We start from the raw sequence: 19675 nt of genomic DNA on the forward strand, positions 1-19675 counted from the left end.
GCACATTGCTGCTTTTCTGATGTTTGTTCATGCTGTGAGCTCAGAACCAGATCAGCATAGCTCTTCTTCTGAAAAAGAAGGAAGACCAAAAGAGACCTGCAGTAACAATAGGGTCACACAATCTTTGTGTATTCTACAAAAAGAACAGACTTTATTTTCCATGCTGAATTTTGGTGAACTGCAGTTAGTTAGCAAACACTGCTAATGGACAGAAATTTAAATTGTGAATGCTCTTTAGATACAGATATTCAAAATTCCAGCCCCTCCCTCTAAAAAAACCAAAAACAAAACCCAAAACAAATAAAAAACCTCAACAACCAAACAAAAAACCCCACTACAAATAATAACGAATCTCCACACTCACACCTACCTTTAGAAATAATAATACTTTCTTTAAACACAGTCAAACTAACCGTGCATTTAACAAACGTGCTTGCAGGTTTAGAAACAATGTTCAGGCAGCATGTTGAAGAAGCAATGAAGGAAAAATCACATTTGCAGTTGCATTCTCAGACATTCCATGGGAGAAATTATATAATCTTATTAATAACAGAGTAAATTTAAAATATTAAGTATAAAATAATTTAATCAAACTTCTGTTTCAAGTAACATAACAGAAAAATAATATTTTGCTTCTGTAGGGGAGATCAAAATAGCAGAGTTAAAGGAATATTGACAACTCTAGTAAAAGCCTAAAATACGATGTAAATACAGCAGCGTCCAGCAGAAGGAGCCTATGAGCTTACCAGACTGATTTTGAGATAACTTTAAAAAAAACATGGGGAAGCCTACTGCAATACAGAGATTGAATGTACAGTGTCCATTATACTTCTTTACAGCAAATACCAGCACACACCTCAAGTTTGTATACATTCATTTTCTCCAAAAAATGTTACTTCCTCAAATTTTACAAATAGACTACGAACGGGAAATTATTTCAGCAGCACTGAATATCTCTCACAGTAGAACAAGATAATACTTATATTCTTGAGATAGCTAATAAAACCTTTTATGACTTGTCTGGTGTTTTATAAGCACTTCCTTTTTAATCAGGAGAAAAAAATTATCTACTAGGTTTGATATATTAACATCAAGCCTTTTTCAGTTGGGGATCGTGAAGTAATTTCAGAAAGTATTGTTTACCTTGTTTTATCATGGAAGAGTCATGCAGGGGAAAAAAGACTGATGACACAGCAAGTAGTTTATAGAGGAAGTAATAGAATTTGTATCTAGTAAGTGTAGATTCGTATGCTCCATACATTTCTCATATCTATTTTTAGTTTCATAGTTCTCAAATTAATTTAAAAGTCAAGTGCAAACTTTCTGGTGGCTTATGGGACAAAATATTTAATATTCAGGAATTCGAACTAAATTAAGAACAGAATTCAGACATTTAGACAAAGAATAATTTCTGGCAAATGTAATCTTAAAGCATCCTAAAGAGATTTAAATGTTTGTTGTTAGAGGGCAATGTAAATGATGCCTATAATTTAGACACGAGGTCTAGAATCACCTCACGTTTGTAACACTAATGTACATTCCCCAGTATCACACACTGAACATTTATGCCTTGAATAATACGTTTTCTATCCTTGCTTGACACAGTTCACCACAGTTAAGAAAACAGATAAAGGCAAAGGTTTGGTGTAACAAGAATATTTTCTCCGTCATTTAAACTTACATCTGCAGCACAACTGACTTTATCTGGAACACCCAGATCTAAAAACACAGAAGACATTAATACCTTCAAAAATATTAATAGAAAGAATGGCATAGCTAAATCGTACCTATAAGATGTGGATCACTTACCCCTAATTTATGAGGCAACTCAAGATCTTCCAAAGCAAAGGTGCTACATTCAAGGTATTGCTTACCACAACTGATAACCTAGAGCAAGAAGTTACATTGAGAGAAAAGAGAGGTGTAAAAGGAACATTACACAGCCAAAACACCATTTTCAGTTGGTCTGTACATGCGTTTACTGCAACGTCTAATTACCCAGCTATTAAGATAATTGACAGCTACCGAGGGACCAGCACCCTAAGGGTCTCCCTCAGGTCTCAGGGTGTCCCGGGGATGCCGGGCAGGAGCAAAGTAACAGCTTCACCTCCTCATTCGGCAAATTGCTGGGCACAGGAAACAGCCGGGAGGCCCCTGACCACGGAGTGCAGCTGAGGCGGCTGGCGGGGCTCACTGAGAAGGGGTGAAGGCAAGGAACCTCCCTCCCCGCTGGCTTGAGGAAAAAGAGAATCCTGCTGCCTCAGCAGCTCGCTGCCCGGCTCCGGGACCCGTTGCCCTTAGTGAGCAGCCGCTTCGCTTCCCTCCGCCCTCACCGGCTCCTCGCGTGCGGCTACCGCTGCTTTCCCTCCCTTGGATTTGAACTACCCGCCCTTACCAACCGCTGCCGCCATGCCGCCCCTGCCCCCTCCGCGCTGCGGCTCTGGGGAGAGCACTACCGCCCTGGGACCAGGGGAGGATGTCGGCGGGGCGGGAGCCTGAGGAGAACGGATCCACCAAGCGGGAGAGCCCCCTCCTCAGGAACACTTATACTCCTGCCTATAGCTTCCGCCGCACCCAGCCCACCATTAAAAGTGCCCCTGCGCCGTTCTTCCCCCCTCTCGTGCTTCTCCCCAGTGCCTGATGAGGTGCGACTTTCCCGCCTCATTGAGAGCCCTCTCTGCCACGGGGTACTAGGGCTGAGGGGCGGCTTCAGAGGCGCTGGTTCATTGCCGTCAGCCCCAGGCTTTCACACGTGAGGAACCTTATCTGCACCACAGCCTTTAAGATTGAGTTGTCGGGGTGCCGATTAATGGGAGTTAATTAGTACATTTGTACCCGCTGGCCCAGGAATGAAACAATCACAGAGCGTTTGTCAACTGTCATCTCCATTGAACCAACAGTCACTCGGGTGAGAGATGCCCCGTGGAGTCGTGTGCTTTAATCTGCATATTAAAATAAAATTAAAAAACCCAACCAAACAAAAAATACACATTCTCATACACATTCAAAATGCAGCCGAATACTTGGGTGTCAGTTTCTACTGAGCTCGGTGCTGCTAACGTGGGCTACAGGGGCTCCAACCATGCATAGGAGGTTGCCGGCGGGGGGAACAGCCACGCGTCACAGCAGCCGCCCCGGGCGAGGTGCAGTCTCTTGTCACACGGCGGCAGAAGAAAGACAACATAAATCAGCGTTGTACTTTCCTTACGCTGGCTGTTACTCTCGTTCACCTCACTAATATAACATTTACTCCGTATTAACTCTAATTTTCTTGTTTCTTTCTCCGTTTACACTTCCAGCTTTCTCCCTCCACTAGCACAATGTCAGGTCTGCAGGAGATAATGGTGTGCGGTTCAAAAAGCAGCACCTACATCCAAAGAAGCAAAGCAGAAGCTTTTCAGAGAAACCCCGAAATTAAGTAAAGTCATTCCTTTATGTGAGGTTTAGCAAGCCTGCAGCTTTCCTCTTTGGCACCCTCCGCTCCTGCAGCCTGGAAAAGCCAAGTCGGTGAGTGGGAGGGATGGGGCAGGGGTGCTGGCCAGGCTGAGAGGGGCCTGAGGACACTCCGGATTAACAGTTACCTACACAGAGACGGGCAAAAATGACATTTTTAGGTTTAAAATATTGGTTTATTACGAGAAAAAAATTAAATATACAATAGAACCCAAGAAAGGCTCTTGGGGTATTTTCCCCTTCTTTTTTTTTGGAAGGAGAAAGCATCAGACTCTTTCAGAAATGTTATACAAGTTTTCAGAAAGTGCTTTCTGCAGTAGCATTTATTTGACATGAATCGAAATAAAATGTTTTCCAAATAATTGTATTTACTTATAAAATAAAGTTTTCTGTGAAACTGCAGCTTGTCAGCTCCTTAAAGCAGGAAGCAGCAGCTAGAAGTTATGTCACTCAAACCCGGGTGAACTTATGAGATTTGTATCAAATCTAACCTAGAAACATAACAAGTTGTAGTTGTGGCATTTCATGCAATACACATAAGAATCACACAAACAAGGAGTGTGATTAAAAAAAACAACAATATAAAAAAAAAAAAAAACCAAACAAACAAACAAACCAAAACCAACTAACCAACAGAAAAAAACCCCAACAAATCAGCTCACCCCAAACAAACACACACACATACGCACAAAATCAACACAAATAAACTAAACCAACCAATCAAAACCGCAACCCAAACCCGATAACTTTGTTTCTAAACAAATAACACTCGGTAAATCGGTCTGCCATACTCTCAAGCTCCACTGAATTTCCTTCCCACCGAAAAAGTACCCCTCGCACCTAGCCCTGCCAGCCATTCCTCACGTTTTCCTAACAGTTCCCCAAGAGCTGTCTCACCTTACAGGACAGAGGAGATCTCCCACATAGTCACAACTTCTCCTACTCTAAATCCAAGAAACATTTACACGGCTGGTGTTCGTCAGCCCATCAGAATGGGGTTTCACTGTAAAATCGCTCTTCTTAAAGAAGGAGGGCTTAATCACAAATGGATAGAGTGTCCGAAGCTTTGAGATCTGGTAAAACTTCCTATTTTTCCAAGGAAACAGTTAAAGCACGCCAATGATCAAGTAATTAGATTATTTATCTTGTAATAGTAGAGACCTTGTTTTCATAAAATAAACCGTCAGTTAAACTTTTTCATGGCGGCATTATTAGCAAGTCCTTCTAAAATTCAGTTTGAAAAACGGATTTTAAAATACGAAACGAGTCTGGTGAAACAATACCATTTTAAAAAAATTTTTTATTACTGTTTATTTAGCAGGGTCCGAGCTTCCCCCCAGTCCCCTTTCCACTCCCGGGACACACTCACCCCTGCACAGAGGGGACCGGTAACGGCACCGGGAGATCAGAACCGAGATTAACAGCTTTGCCTTTCATACACTATTTTTCTTGCGTATGCTTTCTTCTGGCACTCAGAAAGTTATATTTAGCTTTATTCATACACAGCAGTGAGGAGCTGTAGGTGAGCTGCCTAAAATTATAACTGCATTTTCAGTACGTTTAACTTATATGCGAAATGAGGAAAACAGCCGCGATTTCTTATTCCTCCTATTTGTTTTAGATTAGCTATAGGTTATGAAGATGATTTGCTTCTAGGAGAACATAATAAATTATGACTGATATGACATATCAGCTCCTTAAGGAAATAATTTTTATTCGGTATCCAGAAACAGAGAAGACTTTTGCTTCAACGGCATATTCACAAAACACAGTGTTTGTTAAATATTTTTTCCAGGAATAAAGCAAACATAGCTAATTCTACACGATGTTTCAGGATTTCTGCCGCAGGTGAGGTCGAGACAGCGACTGAGAACCGTCTGGTTCTGTTTCGGTTCTGTACACAATGGACCCGAACACTAGAACTGGTGTCATCATACAACCTTGCTCTTAAAACACGGCGTGTCTCAGGTGTCGGGATGGTTTGAGGTTGGTACCTACGGTACAGCCCACACGACCAAAACACCAAGACGTCGTTTTTGTCCACGGACCTCAGGTAGATCGTTTCTGAAAACAGGACCTTGGAGGCACAGCCCTCCCCTCCAGGCGAGCAGACCCGTCACAGGGTGCGTTTTCTTTCCGAGCACCTGCAGTGGGTCGGGTACAGACACAACAAATACCGAGCGCCTTGCTTCTGATTTTATCCAACCGCGCATCTGCCCGCTTTCTCCTCAGGGAGCTGGCGCTGCGGTTCCTATGGAATCTCACACATTAAACAAACACCACCCGAGACCCTCGCCTGTTATTTATTTATGTGTTTATTTATTTATTTATGTATTTATTTATCCCCCCTCAGGGTGGTTCCCAGCCGTAGCTCCGTTACTTTCCCAGCGCCGCAGCCCCCCTCACGCAGCTGGCAGCGTAACGGCTCCCACCGAAGCCCGCGGCGCCGGGCGGGCCTCGGAACAGGGCCCGCCTCCAGCGGCGCCCGCTGTGTCGTCATCAGCCGGCGCCGAGAAGACTGCGAAGCTGGCGGAGGTGCTTGGGGTGGAGAGTGGGCTTTTGGGGATTCTCCCGTGGGAGCTCGGTGGTCCTGTTCGCGGCGGGGAGGGCAGTGGCGAGTAGCGAGTAGGGAAAAGCCCGGCCCAGTCTTCGTGGACTTCTCTTCCGCGTAAAAGCCCTGCGGGGCGGTGGGGGAGGCCTCGGTGCGGAACTGGGGGGACTGTGGCTGAGGAGCTGGGGGGATGTGGTGGGGAGCTGGCCGCCGGGCTCCCTCCTTTGTGAGCTCTGAGAGACGCGAAAGGGTGGGTTTGCCTTTCTGATGGGTGCGTGTGGCGTTCTTTCGGTCACGGTAGCGGGATCGGCTCCTCACGCCTTAGCGGTAGGGTTGCGGTTCCTGCCCTGTGCATGTAAGTGCATCTGTCAGCTTGGCGGCGCCTATAGCTGCGGGGCAGGGGAAGGCTGGCTGCACCTTGGCATCTCCCTGCAAAACATGTAGCTATAGTTCACTGCTGTCCTTGGCAGCAGTATTATTTTGTTGCACGACCACCAGTAGCTCAAGTTGTTTAGCAGCAGCTGCGGGCTTCCCTAGTTCAGCTCTGCTTTAGAAGCTGCTGCTGTTTTCAAGTGCTAACGGGTGACTGCTTACATCTTACCGTATGTACTGACACAAAAAGACTATAACACGTGTAGATTAAGCCACCGCTATGGCTATGGGGTATCAAAACCTTACTTGAAAACTGTAGAGGTTAATGAATTGTCCCCGGTTCTCTCAAATGGAAAATGGGGGTTTTAACAAGGTGGCCCCTTGTTTTGATTGTTGTTTGTCCGGGTTTTGGTGTTGTGGTTTTTGTTTGTTTTGTGGTGTTTTTTGTTCTACCTATAGTCTCTTCCTGGGTTTTCTAAACCCTTAGATGAATGAAAAGGTAAATTAGATTAGCTAGTGTTTTATTGGGGGGGGGGAGGAGGAGAGGAATTTAATAAGGTTTATCTTGTTTATGATGGCACTGTTGTTATGAGTAATTTGATATGATCCCATCTCTGTGTTTGGAGGTTTTCAATACCAGATTAGTAAAGCTCTGAAAACCCTGATGTTACTCTTCTTTTGAGAAGTCAAACTAGATGACTTATTCAAGTCATTTCCAACCTGAAACATCCAGTGTCCTGTGTATCAAAGACTGATGGAATTCACTTGTATTTACTATTAAGGAAGTTTTTAATTCTTTCCTAGCTCCAGATTGAGATACTGGAATGATTTGGTATGTCTTGAAAAAAACCAAACCAAACCAAAAAAACCCCAACTGATTGGCATGTTGTATGTTTTTTATTTAGAACATGGATTCACAGAAGGATGTTCAGCCACCAAAGCAGCAGCCAATGATTTACATTTGCGGAGGTAAAGAAAAGACATCAGTGGTTTTTTTTTTTCCACTTGTTATGGAAGATTTGGTGGTTTATTAATTTTAATAATCATTATAATGCAGAGTGCATAAATACAAATAGTTGCACTGTGGATCCTGATGTTATTTAAAGCTTTACACACTGAAGGGACCTCAGAGATCATCAAGTGCAACCCTTTTACCACCGTTGCGGTTGCTAGACCATGGCACTGAGTGCCACATCCAGTCTCTTTTTAAATAGCTCCAGGGATGGAGAATCCACCACTTCCCTGGGCAGCCCATTCCAATGCTTGATCACTCTCTCCGTAAAGAAATTCTTTCTAATATCCAACCTAAACTTCCCCTGGCACAACTTAAGACCATGCCCTCTTGTCTTGTTGAAAGTCGTCTGGCAAAAGAGCCCAACCCCCACCTGGCTACACCCTCCTTTCAGGGAGTTGTAGAGAGCGATGAGGTCTCCCCTGAGCCTCCTCTTCTCCAGGCTGAACAGCCCCAGCTCCCTCAGCCTCTCCTCATAGGGACTGTGCTCGAGTCCCTTCACCAGCCTGGCTGCCCTCCTTTGGACCCGCTCCAGGACCTCGATATCCTTCCTGAACTGAGGGGCCCAGAACTGGACACAGGACTCAAGCTGTGGCCACACCAGAGCTGAGGACAGGGGTAGAATCACTTCCTTGGACCTGCTGGAATATTTTGGACCTCTCTGGAATATTTTGTCATTTAAGAAAATAAACATGGGCCTCTGGGGGAGGCTAAGCTGAAGTTTTTATTAGTAGATAGTCTTGGTGTATCCAGACTGGAATGTATTCTGTGCAGTAATAATTTTGTGATTAATAGCAAAATCAGCTTTGATCTTAATATTAGTGAGATTTTTTTTTTCTTTTCTCACAGTATCTTGATATCATTCAGCTCTTGATACAAATTCACTACAATTATTTTGTATTGTGGTTTGTTTGCCACAAATGGGAATTTGACTATTATGGCTTTTGAAAGTTATCTGTGCTTTAACAATGCTGGTTTTGTTTACCCACTCCCTTTCTCTTTCATCACATCAGAATGTCATACAGAAAATGAAATAAAGGCAAGAGATCCTATCAGATGCAGAGAATGTGGCTACAGAATAATGTACAAGAAAAGGACAAAAAGATGTATCCTTTACATGGGCACTTGAATGAATTTGGGAAGCTCTGGATAGAGATAAGGTATAAAAAGGAAACCAAATGGCTGATTTGAATAATTATGTAAGAATTCTTCAAAGCCAAAAAATAATACGGTGGAGAAGAGTACTATCGGGAAATCTTTTCAGTGTGATTTGTGATCTTGTCATCTTTCCTGACACTTTCTCTCTTTTTTCCATTTTATATGCAAAATATAATAAGCAGAGATAGTTTGCTGGGTAATGTACTGTGAGTTTGTGATGGTATTCAGCATTTCAAGGAAAGGAAAATGTGAATTAAAGATGAGTTTTGAAATGCTTTTATGTAGTTAGGACTTCAGATTCAGTGTCTCTCCCCTGCAATTTTTTTTTCTCTCCCTATTTTCTTTTCTCCCTGATCCTTTTTTCAATTACAACACTTTTTTTTCCTTTAACTGCACTATTCTAGTGGTTGTTTTTGATGCCCGATGACTTCTGCTGAAGATACAGCAACTTTATGCTGCAGTTTAATCTCGCTGATAACTTTGCTCTGTAAATCCATTGCTGTGCAAATGCACACTCTTATCTGTGTTTTAAGATATTGAAATATTAAAGTTTCCTGTGTTACTAAATTTTGTCTGTACTGTCTTCCAGAAATAGATTTCTAAAGCTGTCATTTAAATTCTTGCCAAAATAGGTGTTAGCAATTCAGGAGTATTGTATTTTTTTTTTTCATTACTCTCATCTAGACTTGATAGGCATTTTAACTTTGTTCAATGTTCTTTTGACTCCTTTGAACTGCATAACTGTGCTTTGAATAAATTTTTTTTGAAAATGGAAGGCTCCCCAAGACTAGGTCAGAACCAGATCTGGATTTCGAGAGGGCAAATACCAGATTACTTCATAGGACCCAATTCAGGCACCCAGCTGTGGAGGAGGTGTGCGAAAACATCTCGGTAAAGGAGAGGGAGACAGATGTTAAGCAGCAGTGTGTAAAACAGTGTTCCCAAAGTGCTCCTTGACTTGGTTGTACTGAAGGAAAGAATTAAGACTGTGCCATAGAAAATTTGGGTGGTGTTCCAAAACCTAAAATAGCAACGTGTTTTGCTTTTCAGACGAATTTTCAGGGGTCTGTACTAAAAAGGTCAAAGTGGTTGTTTTTATTGATGACCCAAATCTTTATGCATCTGTCTTTTTGGAATATGGGTTGAATAATAATGCTAAAATACCCTTATCACTGAAGTGTACCACAAAATACCGCTGGATTGTTTCTGGTGCTAATTTAGCCTCCTTAAATGCTTCTAAATCTCAATTTTGGTGGTGCTAGCAATGCCGAGCTGACGCGTTTAACTCGTACCGGCCGCAGTAAGGTCCCTCAGATGAACTACCGTGGGTCGTTCGGTTTTTCGTTCGTGTGGGGAGTCTCGCAGGGCTGAGGGGTCACAGTGGGGTATGGTGCGGGGGTGCCTGGCGCTGGCAGGGGTCGCGGTCCCATCCCCTCAGCTCCTCAGCCCCGGTCCCGTCGCTTCGCCCCGCGCTTCCCCAGACCAGCAGCGCGTGCGCGGCAGCGGGCCCGGCGCGTGCGTCCCTAGCGGCTGAGGCGGCGGCCGGGCCGGGCCGGGCCGGGTGCCGGGGGTGAAGCAGCGAGCGCGGCGCAGGGGAGCAGGTGGGTGTCGGAGGCCGCCACACGACGCCAGTGCCGCCGCTGGAGCTCGGTGGAGCTTTGTGGCAGCCTCGCAAGGGGGTCACTGTCGAGGGAGCGCAGCCCCGCGCCCGCCACTTCGCCCCCGCTTCCCGCTTGGGCGCCTCCCTGCGCGCTGCGGCCGCCATGTTGTACATAGCAACAGTTGCTAGGCACGGGCTGGCTGCGCTGCCCGCGATCCGGCCGTGGCGGGAGGGAAGCGTTTGATGTGGGATTTGGAGGTAAATTCCCTACTCCTAGGGGTGAAAGTTACACTGTCAGTGGCCGGGAAGCAGGGGACGGCGCTGGGGAGCTGCCCAGAGTGCCTTGGGCCGTGGCGGTGCTGTGTGCCCCATGCAGCCGCCGGCTCGTTCCCACCGCACCGCCCCAGAGCTGCTCTGGGCACTCGGTGAGGGAACTCCCTGTTCCCAACATCTATGGAAATAGCGAAACGGGAGAAAATGTTGCAGCTTTGCGATGAGTGCCTCTTTTGTGGTTTACTCCGGCCTAATTATTTCCTGTATTTGCCTCTCTCCATCCGTGTTGTTTCTTTTCATGTAGTGAAACTTAAGTTGTTGGGACAAAATTCTGTCTTTATGCAACACCTAACACCAAGTAGCTATTACTTAAGTGACACCGTATTGTAAATATTTTTGTGCAACTTCAAATTTATATGTGTAATTAGGCTAGATATTATAAACCAGTTATTTTAATAATTTTAATTATTTTTAATTGGGTTCATATCCGTACATAGTTGTTACCACATGCTTGCTAGCTGCCCTTATACTTGTTAAAAGTAACTGAAAAAGGAGAACTTCTGCTCCACAGATCTTGGAATCAATATAGAAAAAAAGATAAAAAGATAAAAGGTATCAGGAGACAGGAACTGTCCAGTTTGAACACCTCACTTCATCAGTTCAAGACTTTTTGGAAATTACTCACATTAGTACAGTAATATAATCCAGAAGATGCAGTTTATGAGGAAAGACAAACAATCGGAATCATTTTGGCTACAGAGAAGGCAAAGGCTGTGGTTCTGTTAGACATACTGAGCTGGTTAACATCTCTCTGAAAAAAGTAGAGGATCATCATTCCCACCACTTGTTGTGTTTAAAGAAAAATAGATAATGTGGTAGGCAAAAACTGGCAATTTTTCTTGAATCAGTCTTTCAGACTTCTTCTGCCTTGCAGAAGCCATAGGGTTGTACATATTTTTTCCAAAACCTATCTCACCTATAACCATGCTTCTATCAGTAAACTGTCAAGAAGAGTTTGTGTGATCAGATCTTCACATTTGAAATTATCCTTTTGTGGCAACAGGTCTGCTTGCATAACAGAGTAGTGCTTTGGATCACGAGCACTTCTATTCCCTAAAATACCATTCAAAATACATATTAAGTGCTTACAGATTCACTTAATTTTTTTTCTTTTTAATCATTAGTTATGGGTGATGAGTCAGTACCATTTTTGCTGGACCAAGGAACCACTAAGACATATCAAATACCCATTAGTCATCTGGACTACAGGTTCATTGAAAAATGCACAGATGTTAAGTACCTGGAAAAGATTCTCACCATATTAAGGTAAACATTATATTTTCATTACTAATTATTTTCCTATTCTGTAAAATCCAAAGGAACCCATACCTAAATACTCTATTGGTCTTGAGCCTCTTTGTGGCTTTCTATTTCAAAAATAAAAGTAACAATTTAAAGTAATTTTGTTAGAAGTGTCTAAATGGAGACACTAGAAATCCAAGTCCTGTTTTAACCATCCAGGTCTGATTAACTTAATGCCAGGTTTTTCTGAAATCCATTTAGTTCCGTAGTGAAGCCATCATACCTGACTGGGGTAATTTTAGATGCTGTACCTGTTGAGCTCTTGCTGAAAATTACACATACTTTTTTTTAGTGAGCACTGTGATAATTTTGAACTGTCCATGTCCTTTGGAATGTGGTTGAAGGTTAACTCACTGGAATTTTGTGATCAAAATTTTATTAGGTGATAGTAGAGCCTAGTTGTAGTAGGAAGATAGTCAGCTGCAGTCACTGTGGTGCCTACACAGACACTACACATGTAGAGCAGTATGGAGGATGTGATACAGTTTATTTCTCTTTTGTAAGTTTTATATCTTTGCATTTTAAAGGTCTGGTGAAGAGGGATGGTATCCTGAACTTACCTTGTTTTGTGAAAAGCGTATTGAGCATTTAGATCCAAGGAGCAGAGCTCTGAGAAAAGATAAGCCTGCAGCTACAGCTGCTGACTTCACAGCTGAAGAATGGGAAACAATTAATGGTGAACTAATGGTATGGTATAACTTTAGTCTATAATGGTCTGTAATATAATTGCTCTGATGTATCAGTCCTCCTCTTGTGCCTGAATAGAATGTAATTACTTGAACAAATGTGTGTTTTTTTCATATTTTCTTTAATTAATGTCCCTGAATCTTTAATGTCCATTTTATCTCTACAGGGTTTTTTTATAATTATTTTTTATTCCAAAAAAGCACAATTACCTTTTTGTCTTATGCTTTTCCCCATTAAGATTTGTTAGTGTCATTACAAACTATGAAGTTCATCTGCTTTCCTTTGCAGATATTTATTTGTTTTTTTTCAGAGCTGGCTGACAGAGATGAATGAAGATAATAAGAAATCACAGTTGTTGAGAACAGACACACTGTATGAAAAACAAAATAACTTGCCTCCTATTCGTTGTTCCAGCAGCTGCCTTCCTTCTAATCAGGTATCTGCAATTTTCTAATGTATGTTAGTTATCTGTCTTTATAAAAGAAAAGGAGGTGTGGGATGAGATTTCTTTGAATTTGAAATCTTTTGAATTGTCAGATGTTATAATAGATGGCTTCAATTCAGGTTCCACTATTTTCTTTGGAATTTTGGGACACTTCTAACAAATTTACTGAAGGATTTTACTTTTTGGAAGTTGGGAAGTTACTGTTACGAGAAGATCCTTTCAAGTAATGTGATATTCCTTGTTAATTTGACAAAATTTATGGTATAACAAAATAGTTATGTATCAGTAAATGCCTGATTTGTGTTCCTATGTTGTCAGAAACTAGTATTTATTGTCAGCAGGAGCTTAGACATCAGACCAAGACATTTGGGAATAACTAGGCAATCTCCATTATGTGGTATGCAGGGATGATCTGAATTCCAGTGTAATGTTTTATAAGTGGTTAGTACTGGGTCCAAGACGTGCTTTTGTTTTATTTGGGGTTGTGTTGGCTGTTTTTTTCATTAATCTATCCTCTTACACATTTTTCCATGTATGTTCCTCTTTCTATCCTGTTTTGCTGAGATGAAGAATACCACTGTAGCTTTACTTTTGGCTTATGTCCTATATAAATGTTTCTTAGAACAGAAAACGGTAAATAAAATATGAACACAGTGAACCCAGATAAGAATATAAGCATTAAATTAAGTGGATATAGTTTTGCTGAAGAGCATATGTGCTCCACTCAAAGACAAAATATTTATTCAGTTTTTTTTCTGCGACTTTAAAGCATGCAACAGTCTTCAGGTCAAATTTTAAACACTTTTGTTCTCCAAGTGTTCTCCATATAAGGTGGTTTTTTTTGTTAGCATTATTACCCAGGAAACTTAGAGAGATCTTTATGCCTTATCTGTGGTAAATGATTTCCATTCCCTTTTATCCTTGCAGACAGCCTCTCAAGTAATTGTAATATATCCTGGAAAAGGGGGGCCTGAAACTGAGGTTTAGGATTTAATCTTTTTATGTAGCAGAGCAGTTATACCACTACTGAATAAAAAGAAATAATTGCCAAAGCATGCACTAAATTTATACCTTTTAATATGAAATATCAAAAAAAAAAAATCTATTAATATTCATAATCAGCTTTTATTTCTTTCTTACTGGTAATCTTATACTTTTTAACCATTTTGATAATTAGTTAGGACTATTTTTTACACTGGCTTCACATTATTTTGTAATGTGGTATAAAGTAAAAAGCTGGCATGATTAAATTTCTCTGCTAGAAAGAAATCCACAAATCCTTCCATGATTTTATGTTGTTATTTGATTGGAAACTGTTAATCTGATCTGATGCATTAAAGGTTGAGTATCATCAATGAAGCCAATTCTGGAAATACTAATTGCACCAATGGATACAAGTATGGTAAATGGAATCATCTTATATCTGTAACCAGGTTTTCTTGCTGATACTAGATGTTGGCACAGTTTCAATTCACTACTAACAGTTAACAACTCTATGCCTTTTTTTTTTATTGGTGTAAAGTCATGGAGAGGAATTTCCAAATATTAATGGAAAAATAGTGAACCTTATGGGGTGTTTCTCTCTTTAATATAACATGGATACTGTAGAGTAAAAGAGGACTGGAGATACAGCTTGATGAGTTTTTCTGTTCTTAGCTGTCCACATTTCTTAATTATTATTTTTACTGCCTCAGTTTTTACAAGACAGAACTAAATCATAGGTTTAAAGTTATCCACTTCCAAAACAGTGTATTGATGGGATTTCAGCAGACTTTGGTTCTTTTTGCTGAACAGTTTCTTTCGTAGTACTACTCCCTAAAGATTTCTGTCCTCAGATACTTTTTCATGCTACAATCCAGACCATGCAACATATATGCCAAGCTTTATGTTATAAATCTAAAATATATTTATCTATATAATCTTGCTATTATTTTATATACTCTGAAATGAAAAAGAATACTGTCTATCAGGCACAGAATAGTAATGCCTTAGGCTATCACACAGAGCCTAGAGAGGAGCCAAGGCCAAATTCTGCAAACTGAAGGCAGTCAGTGCATTGATCAGAAATTGTTCATGGTCTTCAGACCCTGTGGGATCCATGCACTGTGAATTCTGGCAGGGATTTATGTTTTTTGGTTTTATGTTTTTAGTTACACAGGATGCAAATGTACATTTTCCATTGAAGCCTCCTGGATGAGATGCTGAAATATTACTGATTTAGAAATTCCAGACACTTCTGGATCTGCAGTGGTCCCAAGAATATTTCAAAGGCCTAATATTTAAAAAATCATGCATTTTTGTGTCAATACTTCTGCATTATTCTTTAAAAGGACAAGCTCTAGTTCTTTCTCTAAATTCAAGTTGCATTAGTGTAAATTAGGCATTCTAAATGCCTTATGAGTTTTCTTCTATGAGTTTCATTGTTCTTGTGCTCACTTAAGGACTTCCCCTTTGAAAAAATATTTGATATTTATTAAATTAGTAAGTTTGTAATATATGCCATGTGTATACATAACACTCGCTCATGTTTCAGGAAGCCATATTCAGGAGTTACCTCCTCCAGACATGTGCTGATCACTAAATGTATTTGTCATTTTGTCCAGCTCCTGGCAAGACTGCAAGCTTTAAGAGTAATTCTGAAGTTATATACTATGAAAGTTTGTGTAACCTAAGATAATAGATAGTCAGAAGTGTTTACAGGAAGGGTCAAATTTGCATTATTGTAAATTGAGGTCTTCACGTCCAACTGCAAAAGTATTTCCTTGTTACAGTGTCACCACTGGTAAAGCTAGTTTAAGAAGTTGCTGCTTGTTTCTTTGGTCCAGTTAATCACATGTTCAGTGGAACTGGTTACATATATTTAGGGATATCTGTAATCTACAGTATATGATTGTACTGTAATCTCTATCAGATTGTTTGTTTGAACCCAGATAATTGTAAATCTGCAGCTCTACAAGCAATTACCCTGGGCTAACTCAGTGAATGATGAATTGTAAAGCAAGAGGAGCGCTGAGTGTCCAGAACAGAGTAGATGAGAATATTCTGAACTGGCTGTTCCACTGTGGAATACCTGTTTGGAACCACACCTTGCTATTAAGTCAAGAAGCAGGGAGGGGCATATCAGAAATGCAGTCTTATGACAGAGGTAGAAGAGATACCACAGGTGCCAGGTATGGAAATAGTGTAGGAGATTAGGGTAGGAGATGGGTTGCAGTACAAGTCAGTCAAATCTGTTACCAGGACTGCTTGTTGCAGGAAGGACCAAAGGGTAAATTGTAGGTAAGACAAAGCTCAACGATGGAGCTTGTCTAAAAGCTAGAATCAGAGTAAATTGCTTTGGGAGTTAGCTTGAGTGGAGTGTAAAATAGTCAAAGAAGTTCAGACATTCTGAAGTTAATAATTTGTAAGTTTGTTGTGAGGGTTCCAGGGACACTCAAAATCTGTGCATTGCATTCTCTTGGGAATGGCAAGCCTGAAGCAAGGTTACTGATTCAATGTCAATGAAAAACACCTCACCACAAGTCTGGATTTTCCCCATACTGAATTCTCCCCTCCTGTGGTTAAAAGATGTTTGGGAAGATGGCAGCATAATGCACTGCTTTGGAAGAGCGGCCTCCTGTCTGGAAGTTTTATTCAGTGTCTCTTTGGCAATGAAGAGGAAGTTAAGGCTGAAGAGCTCCTTGGATTTCAACACAAAATATTTAAATATTGTCTTTAAAGCAAGACAGATTATATTTTCAATGCTATGCTGAGATTAGTTATGATTAGTGAATAGATAGATTGCAGAAAGAAAACAAAAAGCTGTCAATTTCCACTTTAATAAAAAATTCTATTACAGACTGGCTGTTTCTTTTTCAGAAGGAAAATTTACAAAGCAAACAAAGAAATAAGAAGAACACACCACGGGATTACAGTGAGTGGGACAAGTAGGTTAAATCCTTCCTGTTGAAGTTTTTTATTAAATCTTATATCTTTAATAAAATGTTTTCCAAAAACATAGCATTAAGGTCAGCATTTTAGAGAATTATGCTACTTCAGTGAAGCTTAATTTTTTTATAATAAATATTCTGTTAAAATGCAAATGATGAATTGTGGTGCTATTAGCTGAGAACAAGTTAATCTATGCTTCTGTACAAGCTGCATGAAAGAAGCAAGGCAGAGGAATATATGAATAAAAAGTGATTTTATTTCAGATTTCCTCTCAACATCTAAGGGATAAAATCTATGGAGTTATGTAAATGCAGAGAATTACAATTAGCTTCATTTATAATTTCTGAAAGCACTATTTTATTTAACATGGGTTTATAAATTTGATCTATGTATCTAAAGCCATGGTTCTAAAGTAAAACCAAAACTGATGAATCCCCATTCCTGCATTGAGCCCCACTGACCTCAGAAAATGAGCTTGAGACAGATGCAGCCGTTTGCTCATATTGAATTGCACATAATCAGAGGTTTAGACTGTTGCTGACTGTTCCTGGAGTGGATGGAGCCCTGATAGAAAGACACTGTCTGCATCATGTAATGGTGGTGCATTACCCTCCCAAGTTATGCAAAAGATTGCTTGCCCACAATTTTTGAACATGGAAGGGAAAGAGTCATTTCTCTGCTTTGCATGGTAGCAGCTACTCTCTGGCTCCAGAAATCTGGAATATGATAGTGCAGAGGCACTTGTTTCCAGGGCACTAGATGGGGAGCTAAATTTAGAGATTGTGAAGTCTGAATAATGAAACTCTTAATGTCTTACTCTACCTCAAGACCCCTACAAAGCCCCCATCTGCCTAAGATGCTGTTCTTACATACAGTTGTGCCTATCAGTTGTTTTCATGAATGTATGCTTCAGAAATTGAACAGAGGTCTTCCTGTTCAAATGTGGACAAACAAAATAGGTTATCAAAGTAACTTCTGCAACAATTTACTCTTATCCCTCTTTCTTCTGTATGATTTAAAGCAATTATTTGGGGATTAATTGAACATTACCTCAATCTCTTTTTTTTTTTTGGTTTATAATAGAAACAAAGTGTGCATTTTCATTAGCAGAAGAGTCTTTCTGTGCAGAATTACTGAATTTGATATTTTTATTAATTTAAGGTTTGACGTGGAAAAGGAGTGTTCTAAAATTGATGATGGCCATGAAGAAAATAATTCAAAAGCAAGATTATTTACTAGGCCAAGTCAACCTATAATTAAAAAGGAAATAGACACAACTGGTAATGTCTTAGAAACACATAATTTTTCTTTACTTGTAATACTGTGTTATAGTGTGCGAGTAAAAATTGAAGAAAGCATATTACAGAATTAAAAGTTCCTTTATCTATTTTTCAGCCCCTAGAGATCCTAAAGTTGTTAGGAGGTCAGCTGAGTCTGAGGTTTTGAACAAAAAAATCCAGTCTTGGTGTTTGTAATCCCTTAAAAATATTTATCTTGTGTTTATGTTGAGAGTGCGAGTTAAAGAAGTAGACCCTACTCCTGCTATTGTAAACCAATGGTAAAGATTAGCCAGCTGCTTGCATTCTGAGTTGTATGCATATCAGAATAATTTAGGGGTTTACTACAGAAAATAGAATACAAATTTGTCTTTTTGTAATCCATGTTTGTTAAAAAAATAATATACAGATTATGACATTCAAAGTATTTTAGTGGACAGTGTTTGATTGCATCTGCACAAGTTGTTAGCTGTTATGTATAATTTTTTTCCCAGGTTTGACAAACAAAGAGAAGATTTTTATTGCTACTCGTGAAAAAGAAAAGGGCAATGAAGCCTTTGCCATTGGTGATTATGTGGAAGCAGTGACTTATTACACTCGGTGAGTAAATACTACTGTGTTCTTTTATCTTAATGATTGCTCCTTGTGAATAGAATTTAAGAACGTGAGAGTCCTACAGGTTACTTGCCTTATTTAGTGTGCAGTGAACTACATTGAGACTTAGGCTTTACTACAGTCAAGGTAAGCAACATCCTCTGTTCTTGCTTCCTCCACTGAGCCACTCAGCAAAGCAAGCTACCAGGCTGGTGTTGGCATGATTTGCCTTTAGTCATCTATGCTAGCTGCTGCCAATCACCTTCTTATCCTTCATGTCTCTGGACAGGAGTTCAGGATGACTTGCTCCATAATCTTTCTGAGAAAAGAGCTTAGACTGTCCAGCCTATAGTTTGCCAGGTCCTCCACCTTGCTGTTCCTGCAGATATATTCAAAATTAGCCTTTACCAGTCATAAGGAGCATCTCCCAATCACCATGACTTGTCAAAGATGATACAGAGCAGCCTTGAAGTGACATTGGCCAGTTTCTTGTACAGACCATCTGGAACTCCTGTGAATCCTATTTGCTTAAATGTTTCTTAGCTTTGTCTTCCTATATTGTAGGTACTGCTTCACTCCTACAGAATTTGCCTCTAGACTCAGGGACCTGGGAGACCTGAGAGAAAACCTTACCAAGGAAGAAGGAGGCAAAAAAGCCACTCAGTACCTGAAACTTCTTAATTTCCTTTGTCCTAGTCTTCTGACACATTGACCAGCGGGACCACAGTTTTCTTAATCTTAATTTTGCGGCTGATATACCTTTAAAACAAACAAACAAACAAAAAGAAAGTCCACACCACTTTCTCCTTCTCACACTCATTTTCTCTTTTTAACTTCAGCTAAGCTTTTGCTTTCTTAATTCCATCACCTGCACTTAGCCAGTGTCTCTATAATCCTCCTGGGTATCCTGCCACCACTGCCATCTGCTGTGTATTTAATTTTCATGTTTTGGCTTAGTCAG

The 19675-nt window shown here is 40.5% G+C and overlaps 2 protein-coding genes across 6 annotated transcripts in view; both read left to right on the forward strand.

Annotated features, from left to right (window-relative positions):
- Nucleotides 1-5929: 5929 nt before the first annotated feature.
- On the forward strand, nucleotides 5930-9113 carry POLR2K (RNA polymerase II subunit K). Of its 5 annotated transcripts, none has more exons than XM_030445487.1 (4): nucleotides 5930-5988; nucleotides 7282-7345; nucleotides 8402-8494; nucleotides 8951-9113. In XM_030445487.1, the coding sequence occupies exons 2-4, from the start codon at nucleotides 7285-7287 to the stop codon at nucleotides 8971-8973; spliced, it is 177 nt and encodes a 58-aa protein (XP_030301347.1). In that variant the 5' UTR covers nucleotides 5930-5988; nucleotides 7282-7284; the 3' UTR covers nucleotides 8974-9113. The 5 variants fall into 5 exon arrangements, with proteins under 5 accessions (XP_030301347.1, XP_030301348.1, XP_030301349.1 ...); XM_030445488.1 differs by lacking the exon at nucleotides 5930-5988 and adding an exon at nucleotides 6015-6060; XM_030445489.1 differs by lacking the exon at nucleotides 5930-5988 and adding an exon at nucleotides 6052-6071.
- A 984-nt stretch (nucleotides 9114-10097) lies between these two features.
- SPAG1 (sperm associated antigen 1) overlaps nucleotides 10098-19675 on the forward strand; it is a 40073-nt gene continuing 30495 nt past the window's right edge. Inside the window, 7 exon segments of the mRNA XM_030445483.1 lie at nucleotides 10098-10147; nucleotides 11604-11745; nucleotides 12309-12468; nucleotides 12779-12904; nucleotides 16772-16839; nucleotides 18005-18123; nucleotides 18615-18720. Coding sequence (XP_030301343.1) covers nucleotides 11606-11745; nucleotides 12309-12468; nucleotides 12779-12904; nucleotides 16772-16839; nucleotides 18005-18123; nucleotides 18615-18720 — 719 coding nt within the window. The 5' untranslated portion in view covers nucleotides 10098-10147; nucleotides 11604-11605.

The sequence above is a fragment of the Calypte anna genome, chromosome 2, assembly GCF_003957555.1.
Source record: "Calypte anna isolate BGI_N300 chromosome 2, bCalAnn1_v1.p, whole genome shotgun sequence".
NCBI lineage: Eukaryota > Metazoa > Chordata > Aves > Apodiformes > Trochilidae > Calypte > Calypte anna.